This window comes from Pseudophryne corroboree, chromosome 1 (assembly GCF_028390025.1).
Source record: "Pseudophryne corroboree isolate aPseCor3 chromosome 1, aPseCor3.hap2, whole genome shotgun sequence".
Taxonomy (NCBI): Eukaryota; Metazoa; Chordata; class Amphibia; order Anura; family Myobatrachidae; genus Pseudophryne; species Pseudophryne corroboree.
In genome coordinates this window covers 1,075,962,298-1,075,989,220 of record NC_086444.1, presented here as the reverse complement: position 1 = coordinate 1,075,989,220, position 26,923 = coordinate 1,075,962,298, and the positions used below count along the sequence as shown (strand labels likewise).

Sequence of the window (26,923 nt, the reverse complement as noted above, 5' to 3'; positions counted from 1 at the left end):
CATTGAGAGCAGGGGGCAGTGCGGGAACCCGGCGGGCGGGAGCGGAGGGGGTGCGGCAGCATGTATGCAGCCTGAGCATGGCTGTGTGCGGCGGGGACCCGGCGCGGGGGGGGGGGGGGGGCTGCGGCAGGAGAATAAAAGTGTATAAGTGTTGAGGGCAGGGGGCAGTGCAGGAACCCGGCGTGCGGGAGCGGCGGGGACGGGGGTGCGGCAGCCTGAGCATGGCAGTGAATAAATTAGTATTGAGGGCAGGGGGCGTGGCGGGGGACCCAGCAGGGGGTGTATTAAGTATTAAGAGCAGAGATGGCAGGGAGCATGCTTTGACAATGCTGCTGTCTGTCTGTGATGGGGAGGAGGGAGGGTATGATAGCACCTATGTCTTGACATAGGCGCTATCATACCCTCCCTCCCCCCATCACAGACAGACAGCAGCAATATTGTGAAAGCATGCCCACATTATACCCACCAGTCCAGTGATACTGCCGTATGAGTCCAGTTCAGTGCTTACAGACCAACATCTTGAGAATACTCTGCGCATAGTGACTTCTAACATTGATGCCAACATCGACAAGCTGGCCAAGCAAAAACAATGCCAAGTTTCCCACTGATATGAACTTATTATAATAACAAAGGTAAAGTAGACCATGTTTCATTCATTAAATTACAATAATTATCTTTTGAAGTCTTTTTTATGGTCTTATGAGTCTAGAAAAGGTCTCATTACAATCATAAATTAAAATTTAGATTCTAAATACCGCAGTATAGCTTAGTGGCCCTCGGCTTCGTTTCATTTTTTTATGTGGCCCACACTGTCTTAAAGGTTGAAGACCCCTGGTCTACAGCTATTGCCTGAGGGTCTCTTGACCTGGCGCAATACCTGTCCTTATGTGAAGAGACGTCTCCAGGCTTGACCACACGCCCTGGAAGTTTCTTCCCTGTGTGACCGCTCCCCAGCCTCTCAGGCTGGCATCCGTGGTCACTAGGACCCAGTTCTGTATGCCAAATCTGCGGCCCTCTAACAGATGAGCACTCTGCAACCACCATAGCAGAGACACTCTTGTCCTTGTGGACAATTTTATCCGCTGATGCATCTGCAGATGCGATCCGGACCATTTGTCCAGCAGATCCCACTGAAAAGTTCGTGTATGGAATCTGCCGAATGGAATCGCTTCGTAAGAAGCTACCATTTTTCCCAGGACTCTTGTGCATTGATGCACAGATACTTTTCCTGGTTTTAGGAGGTTCCTGACTAGATCGTATAACTCCCTGGCTTTCTCCTCCGGAAGAAATACCTTTTTCTGAACAGTGTCCAGAATCATCCCTAGGAACAACAGACGTGTCGTCGGGATCAGTTGGGATTTTGGAAAATTCAGAATCCACCCGTGTTGTTGGAGCACTACTTGGGTTAGTGCTACTCCGACCTCCAGCTGTTCTCTGGATCTTGCCCTTATCAGGAGATCGTCCAAGTAAGGGATAATTAAGACGCCTTCTCTTCGAAGAAGGATCATCATTTCGGCCATTACCTTGGTAAAGACCCGGGGTGCCGTGGACAATCCAAACGGCAGCGTCTGAAACTGATAATGACAGTTTTGGACCACGAACCTGAGGTACCCTTGGTGTGAAGGACAAATTGGAACATGAAGGTAAGCATCCTTGATGTCCAAGGACACCATAAAATCCCCTTCTTCCAGATTCGCTATCACTGCTCTGAGTGACTCCATCTTGAACTTGAATTTTTGTAGGTACAGGTTCAGAGATTTTAGATTTAGAATCGGTCTTACCGAGCCGTCCGGCTTCGGTACCACAAATAGCGTGGAGTAATACCCCTGTCCCTGTTGTAGGAGGGGTACCTTGACTATCACCTGCTGAGAATACAGCTTGTGAATGGCCTCCAATACCGTCGCCCTGTCGGAGGGAGACGTTGGCAAAGCAGACTTTAGGAAACGGCGAGGAGGGGACTTCTCGAATTCCAACCTGTAACCCTGAGATACTACCTGCAGGATCCAGGGGTCCACCTGCGAGTGAGCCCACTGTGCGCTGAAATGTTTGAGGCGACCCCCCACCGCCCCTGAGTCTGCTTGTAAGGTCCCAGCGTCATGCTGACGCCTTTGTAGAAGCCGGGGAGGGCTTCTGCTCCTGGGAAGGAGCTGCTTGTTGCAGTCTCTTACCCTTTCCTTTGCCTCGGGGCAAATAGGAATGTCCTTTTGCTCGTTTGTTCTTTTAGGAACGAAAGGACTGCGGCTGAAAAGCCTGCGGCTTTTTCTGCTGGGAGGTGACCTGGGGTAAAAAGGTGGATTTTCCGGCCGTTGCCGTGGCCACCAGATCCGATAGACCGACCCCAAATAATTCCTCCCCCTTATACGGCAATACTTCCATATGTCGTTTGGAATCCGCATCACCTGACCACTGGCGCGTCCATAAACTTCTTCTGGCAGATATGGACATCGCACTTACTCTTGATGCCAGAGTGCAAATATCTCTCTGTGCATCTCGCATATAAAGAAATGCATCCTTTAACTGCTCTATAGTCAGTAAAATACTGTCCCTATCCAGGGTATCAATATTTTCAGACAGTGACTCCGACCAAGCCACGCCAGCACTGCACATCCAGGCTGAGGCGATTGCTGGTCTCAGTATAACACCCGTATGTGTGTATATACTTTTTAATGTATTCTCCAGCCTCCTATCAGCTGGATCCTTGAGGGCGGCAGTATCAGGAGACGGTAACGCCACTTGCTTTGATAAGCGTGTGAGCGCCTTATCCACCCTAGGAGGTGTTTCCCAGCGCGCCCTAACCTCTGGCGGGAAAGGGTATAATGCCAATAACTTCTTTGAAATTAGCAGTTTTCTATCTGGGGTAACCCACGCTTCATCACACACTTCATTCAGTTCCTCTGATTCAGGAAAAACTATCGGTAGTTTTTTCACACCCCACATAATACCCCTTTTTGTGGTACTTGCAGTATCAGAGATATGCAAAGCCTCCTTCATTGCCGTGATCATATAACGTGTGGCCCTACTGGAAAATACGTTTGTTTCTTCACCGTCGACACTGGATTCAGTGTCAGTGTCTGGGTCTGTGTCGACCGACTGAGGTAAAGGGCGTTTTACAGCCCCTGACGGTGTCTGAGACGCCTGGACAGGTACTAACTGGTTTGCCGGCTGTCTCATGTCGTCAACCGACTTTTGTAGCGTGCTGACACTATCCCGTAATTCCATAAACAAAGCCATCCATTCTGGTGTCGACTCCCTAGGGGGTGACATCACCATTACAGGCAATTGCTCCGCCTCCACGCCAACATCGTCCTCATACATGTCGACACACACGTACCGACACACAGCAGACACACAGGGAATGCTCTGATAGAAGACAGGACCCCACTAGCCCTTTGGGGAGACAGAGGGAGAGTTTGCCAGCACACACCCAAGCGCTATAAATATATATATAGGGACAACCTTAATAAGTGTGTTCCCTTTATAGCAGCTCAAATATTATAAATATCGCCAATAAGTGCCCCCCCTCTCTGTTTTTACCCTGTTTCTGTAGTGCAGTGCAGGGGAGAGTTCTGGGAGCCTTCCTCGCAGCGGAGCTGGGCAGGAAAATGGCGCTGTGTGCTGAGGAGAATAGGCCCGGCCCCCTTTTCGGCGGGCTTCTTCTCCCGGTTTTTTTGGAACCTGGCAGGGGTTAAATACATCCATATAGCCCCAGGGGCTATATGTGATATATTTTAGCCAGAATAGGTATATTACATTGCTGCCCAGGGCGCCCCCCCCAGCGCCCTGCACCCTCAGTGACCGCTGGTGTGAAGTGTGCGGAGAGCAATGGCGCACAGCTGCAGTGCTGTGCGCTACCTCATGAAGACTGAGACGTCTTCTGCCGCCGGTTTCTGGACCTCTTCTCTATTCGGCATCTGCAAGGGGGTCGGCGGCGCGGCTCCGGTGACCCATCCAGGCTGTACCTGTGATCGTCCCTCTGGAGCTAGTGTCCAGTAGCCTAAGAAGCAAATCCATCCTGCACGCAGGTGAGTTCACTTCTTCTCCCCTAAGTCCCTCATTGCAGTGAGCCTGTTGCCAGCAGGACTCACTGAAAATAAAAAACCTAACAAACTTTTTCTAAGCAGCTCTTTAGGAGAGCCACCTAGATTGCACCCTGCTCGGACGGGCACAAAAACCTAACTGAGGCTTGGAGGAGGGTCATAGGGGGAGGAGCCAGTACACACCACCTAGTGGTCAAACTTTTAAATTTTGTGCCCTGTCTCCTGCGGAGCCGCTATTCCCCATGGTCCTGACGGAGTCCCAGCATCCACTAGGACGTCAGAGAAAATATTTTATATTTAATACTATAAAAACTCATGTCAGATACACGCACAGAAAACAGCCATGACACGTGCATTTTTGCTGCCACTCCGTTACCACCCCCTGCTTTTGCAGAAAATACCTATCCAGAAAGGTCACGCTGAATCTTACTGAAATGTGTGTAATGGACCTAATTCAAGGTTAATTGCAAAAGCGGGAGGGGTGGGGGCGGGGCGTGGGGGGGTGGGGGTGGCAGACATAACATACAGAGAGAGTTAGATTTGGGTGGGGTGTGTCCAAACTGAAATCTAAATTGCAGTGTAAAAATAAAGCAGCCAGTATTTACCCTGCACGGAAACAAAATAACCCATCCAAATCTAACTCTGTCTGCACATGTTACAGCTGCCCCACCTGCAGTTCACATGGTTTTGCCCATTAGAGGAAGAGTTTGCTTTTGCAATCAATCTTGAATTAGGCCCAATGTACAGTACCTGTGTGATTAAAATGAAATGACCCTACAACTGCCCTACATTAATACCAGGCACGTGCCCTGATTAATACATGCACTGAATATGTCTCTGTTCTTCTGCCAAAATTGATATTTGGTGCTTTTCAAAATAATAATCATTAAATGATCAGATTGATATCTAGAATTGCTTCAGTTTTGTGATGCTGACTTGCTCAGAAATACAAATACAGTATTTGTCACAAAATAGAAACAAAGTATTTGCAAGTCTTGGTTTTTGGTCAAACATTTGCTTTAATTTATTTTGCCTTCTCCTCCTTTGCCTAATCTACAATAACCCATTTTTAATCGAATAACGTTTTACATAATATTTTAACACATATACAATGTATAATATGTATTATGCAATATTGAACTTGTTTGTTTTTTTCTTTTCAGTCCTCTACCACCCTGGAATATGGTCGTATAGTGATTTACACCACGAGTCTACGTGTGGTAAGAAACACGTTTGAGAGGTGTGAAATGGTGAGGAAAATATTCCAGAATCACAGAGTAAAATTTGAGGAGAAAAATATTGCCCTGAATAGTGACTATGGGAAAGAGCTTGATGATAGATGTCGCAGGGTGTCTGAAATCCAATCACTACCTGTTGTATTCATCGATGGCCATTATCTTGGGGTGAGTAAATTTGTCATTATTATTCTAGAGTTGTATGGTGCAGTATTTAAATTACTTGTTCAGGATACTTGTGGTAGCTTTAACTCATAACCTACAGTTTGACCTGTAGTACATAGAGAATATGCATACCTCCTTACAGTGACAGCAGTTTGTAGGACTGTCCCATATTTCAGAGACCAAAATTATTTAGGCTGTCAGGTAATGGGTGTGGCCTCACTATAAATGTGTGTGGTATGTGCAGATAGGGACGGGGCTTGAGTAGATTGATGTACGGTATTTAATTGCGTTTATATTGTGCAACTGAAGTTATCGAATTATGACTATAATCTATATACCCCATAAATAGAATAGCATTGGTGTTTCTATAATGGGTGCCTGGTGTGTGGTGCACACTAGCTCCTGGGTCCAGGGGTACCACATTGCACACCCTACATCCATATTGTTACAGTATATTCACCTTTCCAGAGTCCTGCAAAAAAGTGATATGCCAGACATTTTCACGAAGATTTGCCGCATGCACAGTAGATATTCACCATGAAGGTGGTTGGAGCACTATCTTTCCAAAGACCTGCAAATGAACAGTAGACGCTGGAACAATGGCAGAGTCTACTGTGCTGCATAGAAGAGGGGACCTGTGCGGAACCTACACACAGTGTCGGACTGGGGCATGAAGGGCCCACCGGGGGAATGCAGTAATAGGGGCCCATACTTGGGGGTGTGGCCAGCCTCCACAGAGGCTTGAAATATACAATAGTTTAGTGCAGTGTAATGCAACATATCTACCATGTATAATACAAGTACACAGTCTGGAACCTGATCCCTAGAGGAAGGAGTGGGTCCTCAGGCAGTGGGGCCTACCGGTGGTTTCCCTGGTACCCCTGTGGTCCAGTCTAACCCTGCCTACACACGGTCCTCCTCCTCTCTTAAACCACCCCTGCAGAAGCTTCTCTTGCTTTTTTTGTGATATTTTTAGTTTCTTGCTCCGTTCCTCTAATTATACTTCTATGCCTCCTCTATACCACCTCTGTGTCACTTTCTATCTTTAAGTTTATTTTCAATGAAATGGTAAATATGGCAATTCTGAAAAGTTTACTAAGTAAAAAGTAAAGGTGTCATGTGAGCAAGTAGTGAGTACTGTGATATTTTTCTGGGGCTACGTTAGCAAACTTTAAATCAGCAGATCACATCATAGTTGCCTACCCTCCCATATACTGCAGAAGACTCCCGGTTCACTATAAAGCAGTCGCGTGCCACCCACAACCTCTGGCCTTTGCTCAGCCTATACAGGAAGTGTGTTTACTTTCACTTCCTGCCTGAGGCTGAGGTGCCAGAGAGCTGCCAGACACAGTTGTGGCACCCCGGTACTGTGTATGTGTGCCCCTTTAAGAAATCTTTGTTAGAGCTCCGCAGCAGCAGGAGAAGTGCTGGGGCGGGAAGGCGTTTACTGCACAGCACTGGGGCTGGTCATGTGGTTTCGGAGAGAAAGTGGATTGGCGAGAGGCTGCTGGGAGAAGCGGAGAGTGCTGGGAAGAAGAAGGTGGAAAGCATGGTGTGTGCTGGCAGATGGAGGAACGGGAGCAGAGCAGGAGCTGTAAGCTGGAGAGAGAGACACGACACTGGGCAGTGAGAGCAGCGCTGTTAAGAAAAGCAGTAGAGTGTTGCCGGGGAGTGTTGCTGGTGAGCAGGTGTTGAGATGCCGCAGCCGGAGGACCGGACACCACAAAGGCTGGTGATAGGCGCATATGCCGCGGCCATCTTGAAGGAGAGAGTGAGGAGCCATTACAGTGGGAACAGCCAGCTTGAAATTCCGTTCTCTGGGTCAGAGTGAGTACAGCTTCCACCACCTGTGTTACAAACTAGCCAGTGATTAAGAAAGGTGCAGCCCGCAGCGTCATTTTGTACAAACTAAGGGGGTCATTCCGAGTTGATCGCTCTCTAGCTACTTTTTGCAGTGCTGCAATCAAATAGTCACCGCCTATAGGGGAGTATATTTTTGCTTTGCAAGTGTGCGAACGCCTGTGTAGCCAAGCTCTGCAAAAACATTTTGTGCAGTTTCTGAGTAGATCTAAACTTACTCAGCCCTTGCAATCAATTCAACCTGTCTGGTCCCGGAATTGACGTCAGACACCCGCCCTGCAACGCTTGGACACGCCTGCGTTTTCCCAAACACTCCCAGAAAACAGTTGACACCCATAAACGCCTTCTTTCTGTCAATCTCCTTGCAATCGGCTGTGCGAATGGATTCTTCGTTAAATCCATTGCACATCCATAGCAACGATCCTCTTTGTACCCGTACGACGTGCCTGCGCATTGTGGTGCATATGCATGCGCAGTAGTGACCTGATCGCTGCACTGCGAAAAACAGCAGCGTGCGATCAGTTCGGAAATGACCCCCTATGACAAGTTCAAGGGAAATGTTTGTGCTTCAGAGCAGAGTTTAAGTGCAAGGGTAAGAGACATATATATGCTAAAGGGCTGAGTTTGTGCAACACAGACATAGTTATTGCTGGAAGGACTGACCTAATTATGCAAGTGTTGATCAAGCCCTGCAACTAAAGAGTCTGAGATTGTTCCATACAAAAGCCACTTTATTGTGACATAAGTGCCGTGGTCAAGTGACATTGCTTTTCCTTCCCTAGGTACATCCTATTTGAAATAAGGTACTGACTTGTATTGACATTTCCAATTCCAGGATCCCCTCAACTATTGTGTGCCCATCTCCCCCATTGACATGCTGTGGCACAACAAACTTTAACAAGAGCTACAATGAACATTGCCAGTGAATATACTTGTTACCTTGGTTAGGGAAAGATAGAAAGTCAATATTTAGCGTTACTGAAATGTATTGTCATTATTCTTCTAATGATCACATTGTAGAATGGAATGCAGTGTCTGATATTATTTCATGATTCCAACGATTTTATGTTAATTTTGTGATACATTATTCCAATTGTTTCTCATCCTGATTCAAATTCTTCTTCTTCGTGATTCTAAGAACTTGTCTTTTGCAAGTTGGATGACCTTGGTGTGAACTGTATTACTGTTTGTCTTACATGCCAGTCTTCTTTTTGTGATTTACCACTCAATCAACTTTCTCTTGTGCCCTAGAGGATACTGGGGTCCACATTAGTACCATGGGGTATAGACGGGTCCACTAGGAGCCTTGGGAACTTTAAGAAATCAATAGTGTGCACTGGCTCCTCCCTCTATGCCCCTCCTACCAGAGTTTAGAAAATGTGCCCTGAGGAGCCGGTCACGCTTGGGAAGCTGAATTTATTTTCTATTTTATTGTTTTCAGGCAGGTCTGGATGGCACCAGACTGCCGCTTTGTGGGACTTAGGGGGGAGGAATGGCCCAACCTCCCTAGGGTTAATGGTCCCGTTCCACGCTGACAGGACACTGACCTCCTGAGGGTCCTATTCGCAAACCCCACCACAGCGAGCGTACAGACCTGCAGCACGCCGCCACCCCTAACAGAGCCAGAAGACTGAAGAGTGGTGAGTAGGTGGCCGGCGTCCCGGTTAGTGGGTCACCGGCGGTAATGGCGGCATCAGCGTAGGAGCGCATCACTGCATGCACACTGTGCTCCAGGCTTCAGATGCACTGTGTGACCGCTGTGAGGCGCGGCTGGAGCCACTACCATTACCCACAACTGGCACATATTACAGGGGTTTTAACACACTGTAACCCTTATTATGCACCTCAGCCAGTATAAAAAGCGGGAAGACCGAGCGCCATTACGGGAGCGGGGCCTTCACTATGAGCGGACCCAGCGGCTCACCAGCGCCATTTCCCTTTTGCAGCTTACACAGGCAGCCTGACAGGAAAGCAGCTCCTCCACATGGACTCCAGAGTACCTCAGCAGTACCAGGGGGTCGTAGCAAAGGGGAGGGGGAGCAATAATTTGGTGTACTAAGCCCTAGTAAGGGTACTTAGTTTGCAACCCAGCTAAGTCTATACTTTAGCTATAGGGGCGCTGTGTAGCTGGCTCCGATACTCTGTGTCTCCCTAGAAGGGCTCTGTGTGGGTTAACTGTGCTTTTAAGCTATTCTTCACTGTGTGTGTGTTCTTTTACATTTATCATGTCAAAGGAGTGTGTATCATGCACAGCAGAGTGCTTTTCTCAATCTGGGGGATCTCTGCCGAGTACTCAGGATAGTACACATTCTCAGGCTAGTGGATCTGAACCTGTTTGGTTAGATTCATTAAAGGGGATGATTTCAAATATTTCAAACAAATTGTCCCAAAATGAAAAGGTGATGCAATATTTAAGGCAACCTGTAGATGACGTGATGAACAGAGATTCAGTGGTCATCCCAGCATCTCAGACCCCTGCTATTTGTCCACAGAAGCGTACTCTAGCCCAAATTATGCAGGCTGATACCGATGATGATGTATCAGGCCCAGAGGAGGGGGAGGTGTACTTAGTGGGGGATGCAGCTATAGCACAGGGAATACAGACCCTGGTTGAAGCCATAAGAGAGGTCTTGCACATTCCTGACAAAGTGTCAGAGGACGAGGAGGAATCCTTTTTTAATGTGAAAAAGAAATTCTCTGCTACTTTCCCTGCTTCTAAGGAATTAAATTCCCTCTTTGAAGCAACTTGGGTTAACCCTGACAGGAAGTTTCAGATTCCAAAACGGTTAATTACATCCTTCCCATTTCCTCAGGACGATAGAAAAAAATGGGAAAAGCCACCGATAGTTGATGCATTTCAAATCTATGTACACAGCAGCGGGAGTTGACCAAAGACACACTATAGCTTGTGCATGGATCACTAGGGCCATTCCAAAATGGTCTGGTAATCTAGTTGATGGGTTAGATTCCTTGTCCAGGGGGGAGATTATTTTACTCCTACAGCATATGCAGGATTCTGCTAACTTTATGGTGGAGGCCATAAAGGAGATTGGACTGCTCAACACACACACCACTGCCATGGCAGTGTCAGGGGCTTGTGGCCTTACTGGTCTTCCCAAACATAGGCTTTCACCACTACAATCCATTTTAAATGCAGCTGCAAGGCTAATCTTCCTCGCTAGACGTTCTTCGTCTGCTGATCCGCTCTGTCAGTCCCTCCATTGGTTACCGGTATTCTACCGTGTTAAATACAAAATACTTTTACTTACATACAAGGCTATTAACCAAACTGCACCGTCATACATCTCCTCACTCATCTCAAAATATCTCCCTACCAGACCTCTCCGCTCTGCACAAGATCTGCATCTCTCATCCACATGTATTACCTGTTCCCACTCAAAATTACAGGACTTTACCCGGGCTTCACCCACTCTGTGGAATGCCCTCCCACGCACACTAAGACTCTCCTCTAGTCTCCGAACCTTTAAATGTTCCCTGCAAACTCATCTCTTCACACAAGTCTATCAAATTCCAGACCCACCCACATAACGTTCCCTATCCAGTTACATCCTCTCTGTACAGTCCACATAACCTCACATTTTGTCTTCCACATTGCTGGGTGATCATATCATAAAACCCATTAAGAACCCAGCAATCTGGTGGACCATTAAGCAACAGGTAGCATCTATCCTTGTGTATCAATGCCTATTTCCCTATAGATTGCAAGCTTGTGAGCAGGGCCTTCCTACCTCTATGTCTGTCTGTCTTTGCCCAGTTTTGTTCTATAACTGGGCAAAACTAACGGAATATGCTGCGCTATATAAGAAACTGCTAATAAATAAATAATAATAATAATAATAATACGCCAGTGGACTGCGGATGCGTATTCCAGGAAAGGCGTGGAAAGCCTACCTTTCACAGGTGAAACCCTGTTTGGAGATGAACTGGATACGTGGATATCCAAGGATATGGTGGGTAAGTACAAACATACCTTCCTTCCGCAGCACCACCAGCTAGAAAATCCTATTCTGCTCCAACTTTGCAGTCCTTTCAACCAGCAAAGTTTAAAGGTAAGTCCAAAGGATCTTCTACTGCCTTCAAAGGCAATAGAGGTAAGCCCAGAAAACCTGCAAATTCAGGCTCACAGGATCAGACCTCAGGTTCTGCTTCCACAAAACCTTCAGCATGACGGTGGACTGCAATGCCCGGTCAACAGGCAGGTGGGAGCCCTGTTACGATATTTCAGTCACGTATGGACCACATCATTCCTGGATCCATAGGTAAAATATCTTATCGTCCAGGGCTACAGACTGGAGTTTCAGGAACTCCCACCTCACAGATTCTTCAAATCAGGCTTGCCAGCTTCACCGGAAGAAAGTATAACCTTACAAGCAGCAGTTCAAAAACTGGTACAGGCTCAGGTCATAGATCCAGTGCCACTTCAACTACAAAACCAGGGTTTCTATTCCAACCTGTTTGTGGTACCAAAACTGGATGGTTCGGTGAGGCTCATTTTAAACCTCAAGTCACTGAACCCGTATTTACGGGTGTTCAAATTAGAGATGGAGTCACTGAGAGTGGTGATCTCAGGTCTGGAGGAGGGAGAATTCCTAGTGTCTCTGTATATCAAGGATGCGTACCTTCATATTCTGATTTGGCCGCCTCATCAGGCCTATCTAAGGTTTGCGTTGCAGGACTATCACTACCAGTTTCAGGCCCTACCCTTTGGGCTCTCCATGGCACCGAGGGTGTTTACCAAAGTAATGGCGGAGATGATGTTTCTCCTCCGCAAGCAAGGAGTGAACATAATACCATACCTGGACGATCTACTGATAAAAGCACCATCCAGGGAGAGGTTGTTACACAGCATTATCCTCTCCACACGTCTACTCCAGGATCATGGGTGGATTCTGAACCTGCCAAAATCTCACTTGGAACCAGCACGGAGGCTTCTGTTCCTGGGGATGATCCTGGATAAGGAGGTACAGAAGGTATTCCTTCCTCTGGAAAAGGCATTGGTGATTCAGTCAATGGTAAGGGACGTCCTAAGGCCATCCCAGATTTCGGTGCATCTGTGCATTCACCTCCTGGGAAAGATGGTAGCCTCTTACAAGGCGCTGCAGTAGGGAATGTTTCACGCAAGGCTCCTCCAGCTGGATCTGCTGGACAAATGGTCCGTATTGCATCTACACATGCACCAAAGGATACGTCTGTCGCCAAAAGCCAGGATTTCTCTTCTGTGGTGGCTACAGACCTCTCACCTGACGGAGGGCCGAAGGTTCGGAATTCAAAATTGTATTCTGCTAACCATGGATGCAAGCCTCAGAGGGTGGGGAGCAGTCACTCAAAGGGAACACTTCCAAGGAAAGTGGTCAAGTCAGGAAACATTCTTCCGATCAACATTCTGGAACTAAGGGCCAAATACAACGCCTTTCTGCAGGCATCTCATCTTCACAATCAAGCCATCCAGGTTCAGTCGGACAATGTGACGTCGGTGACGTACGTAAACCGCCAGGGAGGAACGAAGAGCAGAGCAGCCATGTCAGAGGTGACACGGATTCTCCTCTAGGCAGAGAGACACACGGTGGCGCTGTATGCGATCTTCATTTCGGGCGTGGACAACTGGGAAGCAGACTTCCTCAGCAGACCCGGAGGTGTACGGGTGCTTGACTCATCGGTGGAGGACTCCACAGATCGACATGATGGCCTCTCGTCTCAACAAGAAGCTCCAGCGGTCTCTTGGTGTGAAAGCAGGAAATTTCCTGCGGTGGAATTTCAGCTGGGTCATTTTTCTGCTTTTTCTGCAGTCTGGTGTGGATGTGGGCCTATGCCTTGGATCAATAAAAGTCCAGATTTCGGCCTTATCCATTTTCTTCCAGAAACAGTTGGCTTCCCTTCCTGAGGTTCAGACATTCTCGAAAGGAGTTCTGCACATCCAACCGCCCTTTGAAAGGGGTTCTGCACATCCAACCGCACCTTGGGATCTTAACGTGGTGTTGCAGTTTCTGCAATCGGATTGGTTTGAGCCTTTACAGGAGGTAGATGTAAAGTTTCTTACATGGAAGACAGTCACACTATTGGCCTTGGCTTCGGAGAGGCGTGTTTCGGAATTGGGGGCCTTGTCTCACAAGAGCACCTATTTGATTGACAGGCAGAGGTGGTCGCTGGGCGGGGGGGGTGGAACGGCGGCATTTGGCTGCCGTTTCGTGGGCGCACTCCGGCCAACGCAGGCATGGTCGGACCGTGCGGGGGGCGGGCTGCAGCGGCTGCATGACGTCACATGCAGCCGCTGCAAGCCGGGGAGCGACGAGTAGCTCCCGGCCAGCACACTAAAGCTACGCTGGCCGGGAGCTACTCCTAAAGTGCAAAAGCATCGCCGCTGTGCGATGCTTTTGCACTTCTGCGGGGGGGGGGGGGGTTGCGACACTAACATGCGGGGCGGGATAGCCCTGTGCTGGGCGTCCCACCGCATGTCTATGGACATGATCGTAGCCATGCTAAATCTGCAGGGCTACGATCAACTCGGAATGACCCCCTCAGTACTGTTCTCTCCTGGAGTAAGCCAGGCACAGATACTACTGTTCTCTCCTGACATAATCTAGGCACATGCCAGTGTGCCACATACAGTATACCATACCTCCCAACATGACCCTCTCCAGGAGGGACACAATGCTCTGCTTCTGGACTTTTCTCTTAATGTATGATTGCTGGCACCTGTTTTGCACAGGTTAATGGATAAGAAAGGTGTTTCAGCACAGGTGTTGGCAATCATAAATTAAGAGAGAAGTCCAGGAGCAGAGCATTATGTCCCTCCTGGAGAGGGTCATGTTGGTAGGTATGGTATACTGCTGTTCTCTCCTGAAATAAACCATGCATAATTGCATATATACTACTGTTCTCTCCTGGAGTATGCCAGATGCATATACTACTGTTCTCTCCAGGAGTAAACCAGGAACATATACTACTGTTCTCTCCTGATATAAACCATGCATATATACTACTGTTTCTCTCGTGGAGTAAGCCAGGTGCATATACTTCTGTTCTCGAGTAATAAGCAGAACAAAACTCCTCACTCTGAGAGTGAGTTTACCATGTGCCTAATTAGAGCTGATTTACCAAGCAGCTGTATATACTTGGATCGTCAATCCAAAATCACCATAGGAACAAAGAAACAAAATTACAGTGCTAGTAAACTAACACATGCAGACAGGTGTGTGTAAAAAAAACGTTTCGAAATTTATTAAAATTCACATATCCTAAATGGATTATACCGTTCAATGGGGGTCATTCCGAGTTGTTCGCTCATTGCCGATTTTCGCAACGGGGCGATTAAGGAAAATATGCGCATGCGCATGGTTCGCAGTGCGCATGCGGTTAGTATTTTAACACAAAACTTAGTAGATTTGCTCACGCCTGAACGAAGATTTTTCATCGTTGAAGTGATCGGAGTGTGATTGACAGGAAGTGGGTGTTTCTGGGCGGAAAATGGCCGTTTTCTGAGAGTGTGCGGAAAAACGCAGGCGTGTCAGGGAAAAACGCGGGAGTGTCTGGAGAAATGGGGGAGTGGCTGGCCGAACGCTGGGCGTGTGTGTGACGTCGAACCAGGAACGAAACTGACTGAACTGATCGCTATGTGTGAGTAAGTCTTGAGCTACTCAGAAACTGCTAAGAAATTTCTATTCGCAATTCTGCTAAGCTAAGATACACTCCCAGAGGGCAGCGGCCTAGCGTGTGTAATGCTGCTAAAAGCAGGTAGCGTGCGAACAACTCGGAATCACCCCCAATAACACATCATAGAAATATTAAAAAGATGGAGCCTTTGTATTGTTGGACCATCGCTAAGGGGATTAATCAAATATTTTCTCCAGGATTGGTAACTATTTGTGAACAGACAGTACCATCAGAGATTGGCTTATTGCTTATAGTGTCTACCTACCACTGGATAATCATTATATTGTCCCTTCGTGTTGGATTTATTACGCCAGAGACTGTTTGTTTTTAGTTCCATCTTTTTTAATATTTTTATGATGTGTTATTGAACAGTATAATCCATTTAGGATATGTGAATTTTAATACATTTTCTGAACATTTTTTTTCACACACCTGTCTGCAGGGACGGATTGGGAAACAAAAGTGGTCCTGGAAAAAAATCTAGATGTGGCCTCATGTGAGCGACACCAAACCAACTGTAGGTGGAGCCAATACCAAAGTAGGCGGGATTACTTATATACATTGCATCTTATATACATTGCACCAAGTAGCCCCTTATACACATTGCACCAGGTAGAGCTTCTTATACACTTTGCACCAAGTAGAACCCCTTATACACATTGCACCAGTTAGAGCTTCTTATACACATTGCACCAGCTAGAGCCTCTTATACACATCGCTCCAGGTAGCCCCTTATACACATTGCACCAGGTAGAATCCCTTATACACACTGCGCCGGGTAGCCCATTATACACATTGCAACAGCTAGAGTTTCTTATACACATTGCACCAGCTAGAACCTCTCATTCACATTGTGCTAGGTAGCCCCTTGCACCGGGTAGAGCTTCTTATACATTCTGAACCAGTTAGAGCCTCTTATACACATTGCACCAGGTAGAGCCTCTTATACACATTGCGCCAGGTAGAGCCTCTTAATCACATTGCGCCAGGTAGAGCCTTTTATACACATTGTGCCAGGTAGAGCCTCTAATACACTCTGAACCAGTTAGAGCCTCTTAACCACATTGCGCCACTAGAGCCTCTTATACACATTACACCAGGTAGAGCCTCTTTTACATATTGCGCAAGGTAGAGTCTTTTATACACATTGCGCCAGGTAGAGCTTTTTATACACTCTGAACCAGTTTGCACCAGGTAGCGCCTCTTATACACATTACACCAGGTAGAGCCTCTTATACACATTGCGCCAGGTAGAGCCTCTTATACACATTGTGCCAGGTAGAGCCTCTTATACACTTCCAAAGTGTTAGAGCCTCTTATACACATTGCACCAGGTAGAGCCTCTTATACACATTACATCAGGTAGAGCCTCTTATACACATTACACCAGGTAGATGAAGTAACATGGCTGGGTAATATATTTACCAATACAAGATCCAGGGGTGGTTCTGGACCTTGTGGCGCTCAGGGCTAAATTTTCTGTTGTCACCCACCCATTGAAAATAGGGACACTGGAGGTGCGCGTCAAATATATGGGGGCATGGCGTCATGGGTAAGGTCGTGGAATTTTTAGATGTATATGTTCAGCAACCAGAATGATTACCCCAGTGCTGGTTGCTGGCATAGGTTGACAAGGTAACTAACCAAGGGTGCTGCATGAAAGGAGTGCCAGCAGTATGGAGCAGATCATTAACCATATACAGCAGCTCACAGTAAGAGACAGCCACTGTATTCTATGCACAAAACCCAGTTAGTAGTGCCACTGCTTTCAGGAGAATACCTGTATTAAGTGCCATGCTATTGATGCACCATTTCTGCTCCACTTGTCCAATAGCTGGCAGTCAAATTGAGATGGCAGGAGGGATTGTTTACATTCAAGGCACTGTAATAGGATCATTACCCTAGTCTGTCTCAAATGCCCACCCGGCAGCATACATGCGAAAAAGACTAGTTCCACATTCATCACAGTACAGAGACAAAGAGGGCCCTTTTTTTAATACAGTCATGAAGAGTCAGAAGCAAGTTCAAACTAGAGATGAGCGGGTTCGGTTTCTCTGAATCCGAACCCGCCCGAACTTCATGGTTTTTTTCACGGGTCCGAGCAGACTCGGATCCTCCCGCCTTGCTCGGTTAACCCGAGCGCGCCCGAACGTCATCATGACGCTGTCGGATTCTCGCGAGACTCGGATTCTATATAAGGAGCCGCGCGTCGCCGCCATTTTCACACGTGCATTGAGATTGATAGGGAGAGGACGTGGCTGGCGTCCTCTCCATTTAGATTATAAGAGAGAGAGATTTACTGGAGCTTAGGACTAGGAGGAGTACTGTAGAAGTGTAGAGAGTGCAGAGAGTTTACTAGTGAGTGACCACCAGACAGTGCAGTTTATTTAATATATCCGTTCTCTGCCTGAAAAAAGCGATACACACAGTGACTCAGTCACATACCATATCTGTGTGCACTGCTCAGGCTCAGCCCAGTGTGCTGCATCATCTATATATATTATATATCTGTCTGACTGCTCAGCTCACACAGCTTATAATTGTGGGGGAGACTGGGGAGCACTGCAGTGCCAGTTATAGGTTATAGCAGGAGCCAGGAGTACATAATATTATATAGTGAGTGACCACCAGACAGTGCAGTTTATTTAATATATCCGTTCTCTGCCTGAAAAAAGCGATACACACAGTGACTCAGTCACATACCATATCTGTGTGCACTGCTCAGGCTCAGCCCAGTGTGCTGCATCATCTATATATATTATATATCTGTCTGACTGCTCAGCTCACACAGCTTATAATTGTGGGGGAGACTGGGGAGCACTGCAGTGCCAGTTATAGGTTATAGCAGGAGCCAGGAGTACATAATATTATATTAAAATTAAACAGTGCACACTTTTGCTGCAGGAGTGCCACTGCCAGTGTGACTGACCAGTGACCTGACCACACTGACCACCAGTATAGTTAGTAGTATACTTATATTGTGATTGCCTGAAAAAGTTAAACACTCGTCGTGTGACTTCACTTGTGTGTTGTTGTTTTTTTTATTCTATAAAAATAAAACTCATTCTGCTGACAGACAGTGTCCAGCAGGTCCGTCATTATATAATATATAATATATACCTGTCCGGCTGCAGTAGTGATATATATATATTTTTTATATCATTTATCATCCAGTCGCAGCAGACACAGTACGGTAGTTCACGGCTGTGGCTACCTCTGTGTCTGCACTCGGCAGGCAGTCCGTCCATAATTGTATACCACCTAACCGTGGTTTTTTTTTCTTCTTTATACATCTACGACATCTCTTTATCAACCAGTCTATATTAGCAGCAGACACAGTACAGTACGGTAGTTCACGGCTGTGGCTACCTCTGTGTCTGCACTCGGCAGGCAGTCCGTCCATAATTGTATACCACCTAACCGTGGTTTTTTTTTCTTTCTTCTTTATACATACATACTACTACGACATCTCTTTATCAACCAGTCTATATTATTAGCAGCAGACACAGTACAGTACGGTAGTTCACGGCTGTGGCTACCTCTGTGTCTGCACTCGGCAGGCAGTCCGTCCATAATTGTATACCACCTAACCGTGGTTTTTTTTTCTTTCTTCTTTATACATACATAGTTACATAGACATCTCTTTATCAACCAGTCTATATTAGCAGCAGACACAGTACAGTACGGTAGTTCACGGCTGTGGCTACCTCTGTGTCTGCACTCGGCAGGCAGTCCATAATTGTATACTAGTATCCATCTCCATTGTTTACCTGAGGTGCCTTTTAGTTGTGCCTATTAAAATATGGAGAACAAAAATGTTGAGGTTCCAAAATTAGGGAAAGATCAAGATCCACTTCCACCTCGTGCTGAAGCTGCTGCCACTAGTCATGGCCGAGACGATGAAATGCCAGCAACGTCGTCTGCCAAGGCCGATGCCCAATGTCATAGTACAGAGCATGTCAAATCCAAAACACCAAATATCAGAAAAAAAAGGACTCCAAAACCTAAAATAAAATTGTCGGAGGAGAAGCGTAAACTTGCCAATATGCTATTTACGACACGGAGTGGCAAGGAACGGCTGAGGCCCTGGCCTATGTTCATGGCTAGTGGTTCAGCTTCACATGAGGATGGAAGCACTCAGCCTCTCGCTAGAAAAATGAAAAGACTCAAGCTGGCAAAAGCAGCACAGCAAAGAACTGTGCATTCTTCGAAATCCCAAATCCACAAGGAGAGTCCAATTGTGTCGGTTGCGATGCCTGACCTTCCCAACACTGGACGTGAAGAGCATGCGCCTTCCACCATTTGCACGCCCCCTGCAAGTGCTGGAAGGAGCACCCGCAGTCCAGTTCCTGATAGTCAGATTGAAGATGTCAGTGTTGAAGTACACCAGGATGAGGAGGATATGGGTGTTGCTGGCGCTGGGGAGGAAATTGACCAGGAGGATTCTGATGGTGAGGTGGTTTGTTTAAGTCAGGCACCCGGGGAGACACCTGTTGTCCGTGGGAGGAATATGGCCGTTGACATGCCAGGTGAAAATACCAAAAAAAATCAGCTCTTCGGTGTGGAGGTATTTCAACAGAAATGCGGACAACAGGTGTCAAGCCGTGTGTTCCCTTTGTCAAGCTGTAATAAGTAGGGGTAAGGACGTTAACCACCTCGGAACATCCTCCCTTATACGTCACCTGCAGCGCATTCATAATAAGTCAGTGACAAGTTCAAAAACTTTGGGTGACAGCGGAAGCAGTCCACTGACCAGTAAATCCCTTCCTCTTGTAACCAAGCTCACGCAAACCACCCCACCAACTCCCTCAGTGTCAATTTCCTCCTTCCCCAGGAATGCCAATAGTCCTGCAGGCCATGTCACTGGCAATTCTGACGATTCCTCTCCTGCCTGGGATTCCTCCGATGCATCCTTGCGTGTAACGCCTACTGCTGCTGGCGCTGCTGTTGTTGCTGCTGGGAGTCGATGGTCATCCCAGAGGGGAAGTCGTAAGCCCACTTGTACTACTTCCAGTAAGCAATTGACTGTTCAACAGTCCTTTGCGAGGAAGATGAAATATCACAGCAGTCATCCTGCTGCAAAGCGGATAACTGAGGCCTTGACAACTATGTTGGTGTTAGACGTGCGTCCGGTATCCGCCGTTAGTTCACAGGGAACTAGACAATTTATTGAGGCAGTGTGCCCCCGTTACCAAATACCATCTAGGTTCCACTTCTCTAGGCAGGCGATACCGAGAATGTACACGGACGTCAGAAAAAGACTCACCAGTGTCCTAAAAAATGCAGTTGTACCCAATGTCCACTTAACCACGGACATGTGGACAAGTGGAGCAGGGCAGGGTCAGGACTATATGACTGTGACAGCCCACTGGGTAGATGTATGGACTCCCGCCGCAAGAACAGCAGCGGCAGCACCAGTAGCAGCATCTCGCAAACGCCAACTCTTTCCTAGGCAGGCTACGCTTTGTATCACCGCTTTCCAGAATACGCACACAGCTGAAAACCTCTTACGGCAACTGAGGAAGATCATCGCGGAATGGCTTACCCCAATTGGACTCTCCTGTGGATTTGTGGCATCGGACAACGCCAGCAATATTGTGTGTGCATTAAATATGGGCAAATTCCAGCACGTCCCATGTTTTGCACATACCTTGAATTTGGTGGTGCAGAATTTTTTAAAAAACGACAGGGGCGTGCAAGAGATGCTGTCGGTGGCCAGAAGAATTGCGGGACACTTTCGGCGTACAGGCACCACGTACAGAAGACTGGAGCACCACCAAAAACTACTGAACCTGCCCTGCCATCATCTGAAGCAAGAAGTGGTAACGAGGTGGAATTCAACCCTCTATATGCTTCAGAGGTTGGAGGAGCAGCAAAAGGCCATTCAAGCCTATACAATTGAGCACGATATAGTAGGTGGAATGCACCTGTCTCAAGCGCAGTGGAGAATGATTTCAACGTTGTGCAAGGTTCTGATGCCCTTTGAACTTGCCACACGTGAAGTCAGTTCAGACACTGCCAGCCTGAGTCAGGTCATTCCCCTCATCAGGCTTTTGCAGAAGAAGCTGGAGACATTGAAGGAGGAGCTAACACGGAGCGATTCCGCTAGGCATGTGGGACTTGTGGATGGAGCCCTTAATTCGCTTAACAAGGATTCACGGGTGGTCAATCTGTTGAAATCAGAGCACTACATTTTGGCCACCGTGCTCGATCCTAGATTTAAAGCCTACCTTGGATCTCTCTTTCCGGCAGACACAAGTCTGCTGGGGTTGAAAGACCTGCTGGTGACAAAATTGTCAAGTCAAGCGGAACGCGACCTGTCAACATCTCCTCCTTCACATTCTCCCGCAACTGGGGGTGCGAGGAAAAGGCTCAGAATTCCGAGCCCACCCGCTGGCGGTGATGCAGGGCAGTCTGGAGCGACTACTGATGCTGACATCTGGTCCGGACTGAAGGACCTGACAACGATTACGGACATGTCGTCTACTGTCACTGCATATGATTCTCTCAACATTGATAGAATGGTGGAGGATTATATGAGTGACCGCATCCAAGTAGGCACGTCACACAGTCCGTACTTATACTGGCAGGAAAAAGAGGCAATTTGGAGGCCCTTGCACAAACTGGCTTTATTCTACCTAAGTTGCCCTCCCACAAGTGTGTACTCCGAAAGAGTGTTTAGTGCCGCCGCTCACCTTGTCAGCAATCGGCGTACGAGGTTACATCCAGAAAATGTGGAGAAGATGATGTTCATTAAAATGAATTATAATCAATTCCTCCGCGGAGACATTGACCAGCAGCAATTGCCTCCACAAAGTACACAGGGAGCTGAGATGGTGGATTCCAGTGGGGACGAATTGATAATCTGTGAGGAGGGGGATGTACACGGTGATATATCGGAGGGTGATGATGAGGTGGACATCTTGCCTCTGTAGAGCCAGTTTGTGCAAGGAGAGATTAATTGCTTCTTTTTTGGGGGGGGGTCCAAACCAACCCGTCATATCAGTCACAGTCGTGTGGCAGACCCTGTCACTGAAATGATGGGTTGGTTAAAGTGTGCATGTCCTGTTTTGTTTATACAACATAAGGGTGGGTGGGAGGGCCCAAGGACAATTCCATCTTGCACCTCTTTTTTCTTTTCTTTTTCTTTGCATCATGTGCTGATTGGGGAGGGTTTTTTGGAAGGGACATCCTGCGTGACACTGCAGTGCCACTCCTAAATGGGCCCGGTGTTTGTGTCGGCCACTAGGGTCGCTAATCTTACTCACACAGTCAGCTACCTCATTGCGCCTCTTTTTTTCTTTGCGTCATGTGCTGTTTGGGGAGGGTTTTTTGGAAGGGACATCCTGCGTGACACTGCAGTGCCACTCCTAGATGGGCCCGGTGTTTGTGTCGGCCACTAGGGTCGCTAATCTTACTCACACAGCTACCTCATTGCGCCTCTTTTTTTCTTTGCGTCATGTGCTGTTTGGGGAGGGTTTTTTGGAAGGGACATCCTGCGTGACACTGCAGTGCCACTCCTAGATGGGCCCGGTGTTTGTGTCGGCCACTAGGGTCGCTAATCTTACTCACACAGCTACCTCATTGCGCCTCTTTTTTTCTTTGCGTCATGTGCTGTTTGGGGAGGGTTTTTTGGAAGGGCCATCCTGCGTGACACTGCAGTGCCACTCCTAGATGGGCCCGGTGTTTGTGTCGGCCACTAGGGTCGCTAATCTTACTCACACAGCTACCTCATTGCGCCTCTTTTTTTCTTTGCGTCATGTGCTGTTTGGGGAGGGTTTTTTGGAAGGGACATCCTGCGTGACACTGCAGTGCCACTCCTAGATGGGCCCGGTCTTTGTGTCGGCCACTAGGGTCGCTTATCTTACTCACACAGCGACCTCGGTGCAAATTTTAGGACTAAAAATAATATTGTGAGGTGTGAGGTATTCAGAATAGACTGAAAATGAGTGTAAATTATGGTTTTTGAGGTTAATAATACTTTGGGATCAAAATGACCCCCAAATTCTATGATTTAAGCTGTTTTTTAGTGTTTTTTGAAAAAAACACCCGAATCCAAAACACACCCGAATCCGACAAAAAAAATTCGGTGAGGTTTTGCCAAAACGCGTTCGAACCCAAAACACGGCCGCGGAACCGAACCCAAAACCAAAACACAAAACCCGAAAAATTTCAGGCGCTCATCTCTAGTTCAAACAGGTGTAGTATGTTATGCCGGCAGTTGGGTCCCATACCGCCGCCGGGATCCCGACCGCCGGCAGCGGGGCGAGCGCAAATGAGCCCCTTGCGGGCTCGCCATGCTGCGAGCTCGGTGGAACGCCATGCTATTTATTCTCCCTCCAGGGGGGCCTTGTTCCCCCAAATTGGAGAACAGTTGTCAGTATGCCAGGCGTCGGGATTCCGGCGCCGGTATACTGTGCGCCGGGATCCCAACAGCCGTCATACTGAATACCACCCATTCAAACTGATAATGGCTTTTACTGTAATTGATGCAACAATCATACCTATTATGCTGACACTCCTCCCTACTGCCTGGACATCCCCCATACCTGCTCCCCCCCGACTGTCCGTTCCCCCCTCCGCCTGACCTTCTGCAACTGCTACATCCTCTTTTCCCCGGCTACACCTCACCTGTTCATGTATCATCCATTACTCTGGGCGCATAGTCTTCAATCTTGGCGGCTCCTCTCCTGGCCTGTGCGTGTGATGTGCATGGAGGGCCGGCCCGAGCCTAATTTTTTTGGTAAGCTAAAATATATTTCTCATACGTCTTAGAGGATGCTGGGGATGCTTCAAGAACCATGGGGTATAGACGGGATCCGCAGGAGACATGGGCACACTATAAGACTTTGAATGGGTATGAAATGGCTCCTCCCTCTATGCCCCTCCTCCAGACTTTAGTTAGATTCTGTGCCCAGCGAGACTGGAGGCACACTGAGGAGCTCTGAGTTTCTCAGAAAAAGACTTTAGGTTTTTTATTTTCAGGGAGACCTGCTGGCTACAGGCTCCTTGCAGCATGGGAGTGAGGAGAGAGAAGCAGACCTACTTCTTTAGAGTTCAAGGGCTCTGCTTCTTAGGCTACTGGACACCATTAGCTATAGAGGGTTCGATCACTATGGTACGCCTAGCTGCTTGTTCCCGTAGCTGCGCCGTCACCCCCCTCACAAAGCCTGAAGATAGAAGCCGGGTGAGTATGTGAAGATCAGAAGACTTCTGTGATGGCAGAAGACTGCTTGAGGTACCGAGCAGCGGGCGCGCTGCGCGCCATGCTCCCACAGAGTTCACGGCACTACAGGGTGCAGGGCGCAGGGTGGGCGCCCTGGGTAGCATGGGGGGCCGCAAATACACTGGCAAGCAATATAACAGTGCCGCAGGCACTTGTTAGGGACCCCCGCCAGTATAAAGATTTTTGAGCAGCGACCTCGGTGCAAATGGCAGTACCACTGGACATGTACGGAAGTGTTAGACAGGATGGCACTTAATAAAATAGTCCCCATACAGCACATGATGCAAAGAAAAGAGAAAAAGAGGTGCACTGTGGTCGCTGGATGGCTAAGCTAAGCGACACAAACACCTCAATATCACAGCAATTTTTCTTTCTAATGCAATGTGTATAAGAGGCTCTAACTGGTTCAGAATGTATAAGAAGCTCTACCCGGTGCAAGGGGCTACCTAGCACAATGTGAATGAGAGGTTCTAGCTGGTGCAATGTGTATTGGTCCAAATCACTGGAAGAAAATGACTAAATCACTGGAATTATTTGGAAAGATCACTGTAATTAATAATTATAAATCACTGATATTAATTGGTAAAATCTCGCTATCGCCTGCCTAGTGAAGTGGAATCTAGATGGGATTTTGTACCGGGGACACAATAACTTCATCAATTGTCTAAATCCCACTGCACTAATGGCGGAAAACGGGCACACGTCTAACAGCACACTGATTATCCTGAGAACTGATTATACTGATCACTGATGATACTACGGAGAACTGACACTGAGCAGCGAGAACAGCACTGGACTATTGTACTGTAGTATACTGGTCACCACAATGCAGCACTGACACTGAGCACAGATATTAAGCACTGATCAGGATACTAGAAGTGACACAGAGCTGCAAGATACAGCAATGGCCTACTATACTGTACTACTATATACTGGTGGTCACCACAATGCTGCACTGTACTACTATATACTGGTCACAACAATGCAGCAGATATTGAGCACTGATCAGGATACTAGAACTGAGTCTGACACGGAGCTGCAAGATACAGCAATGGCCTACTGTACTGTACTACTATAATATACCGGTGGTCACCACAATGCAGCACACTGAGCACAGATATTACCAGGTGTATCTCACACATCGCTCAGTACAGATTACAGGATGTATAATCACCAGGTGTATCTCACACATCGCTAATTACAGTATATAGGGTGTATAATCCCCAGGTGTATCTCACACATCGCTCAGTACAGATTACAGGATGTATAATCACCAGGTGTATCTCACACATCGCTCAGTACAGTATATAAGGTGTATAATCCCCAGGTGTATCTCACACATCGCACAGTACAGTATATAGGGTGTATAATCCCCAGGTGTATCTCACACATCGCTCAGTACAGATTACAGGATGTATAATCACCAGGTGTATCTCACACATCGCTCAGTACAGTATATATGGTGTATAATCCCCAGTTGTATCTCACACATCGCACAGTACAGTATATAGGGTGCATAATCCCCAGGTGTATCTCACACATCGCTCAGTACAGTATATAGGGTGTATAATCCCCAGGTGTATCTCACACATCGCTCAGTACAGATTACAAGATGTATAATCACCAGGTGTATCTCACACATCGCTCAGTACAGTATATAGGGTGTATAATCACCAGGTGTATCTCACACATCGCACAGTACAGTATATAGGGTGTATAATCCCCAGGTGTATCTCACACATCGCTCAGTACAGTATATAGGGTGTATAATCCCCTGGTGTATCTCACACATCGCTCAGTACAGTATATAGGGTGTATAATCCCCAGGTGTATCTCACACATTGCTCAGTACAGTATATAGGGTGTATAATCCCCAGGTGTATCTCACACATCGCTCAGTACAGATTACAGGATGTATAATCACCAGGTGTATCTCACACATCACTCAGTACAGTATATAGGGTGTATAATCCCCAGGTGTATCTCACACATCGCACAGTACAGTATATAGGGTGTATAATCCCCAGGTGTATCACTCACATCGCACAGTACAGTATATAGGGTGTATAATCCCCAGGTGTATCTCACACATTGCTCAGTACAGATTACAGGATGTATAATCACCAGGTGTATCTCACACATCGCTCAGTACAGTATATAGGGTGTATAATCCCCAGGTGTATCTCACACATCGCTCAGTACAGATTACAGGATGTATAATCACCAGGTGTATCTCACACATCGCTCAGTACAGTATATATGGTGTATAATCCCCAGTTGTATCTCACACATCGCACAGTACAGTATATAGGGTGCATAATCCCCAGGTGTATCTCACACATCGCTCAGTACAGATTACAAGATGTATAATCACCAGGTGTATCTCACACATCGCTCAGTACAGTATATAGGGTGTATAATCACCAGGTGTATCTCACACATCGCACAGTACAGTATATAGGGTGTATAATCCCCAGGTGTATCTCACACATCGCTCAGTACAGTATATAGGGTGTATAATCCCCTGGTGTATCTCACACATCGCTCAGTACAGTATATAGGGTGTATAATCCCCAGGTGTATCTCACATATTGCTCAGTACAGTATATAGGGTGTATAATCCCCAGGTGTATCTCACACATCGCTCAGTACAGATTACAGGATGTATAATCACCAGGTGTATCTCACACATCACTCAGTACAGTATATAGGGTGTATAATCCCCAGGT

At 47.2% G+C, this 26,923-nt stretch overlaps 1 protein-coding gene across 1 annotated transcript in view; it reads left to right on the top strand.

Annotated features, from left to right (window-relative positions):
- GRXCR1 (glutaredoxin and cysteine rich domain containing 1) overlaps window positions 1–26,923 on the top strand; it is a 180,388-nt gene that overhangs the window by 129,157 nt on the left and 24,308 nt on the right. The window contains exon 3 of the mRNA XM_063950661.1: window positions 5,201–5,440. Coding sequence (XP_063806731.1) covers window positions 5,201–5,440 — 240 coding nt within the window. The remainder of the gene's footprint in view (window positions 1–5,200; window positions 5,441–26,923) is intronic.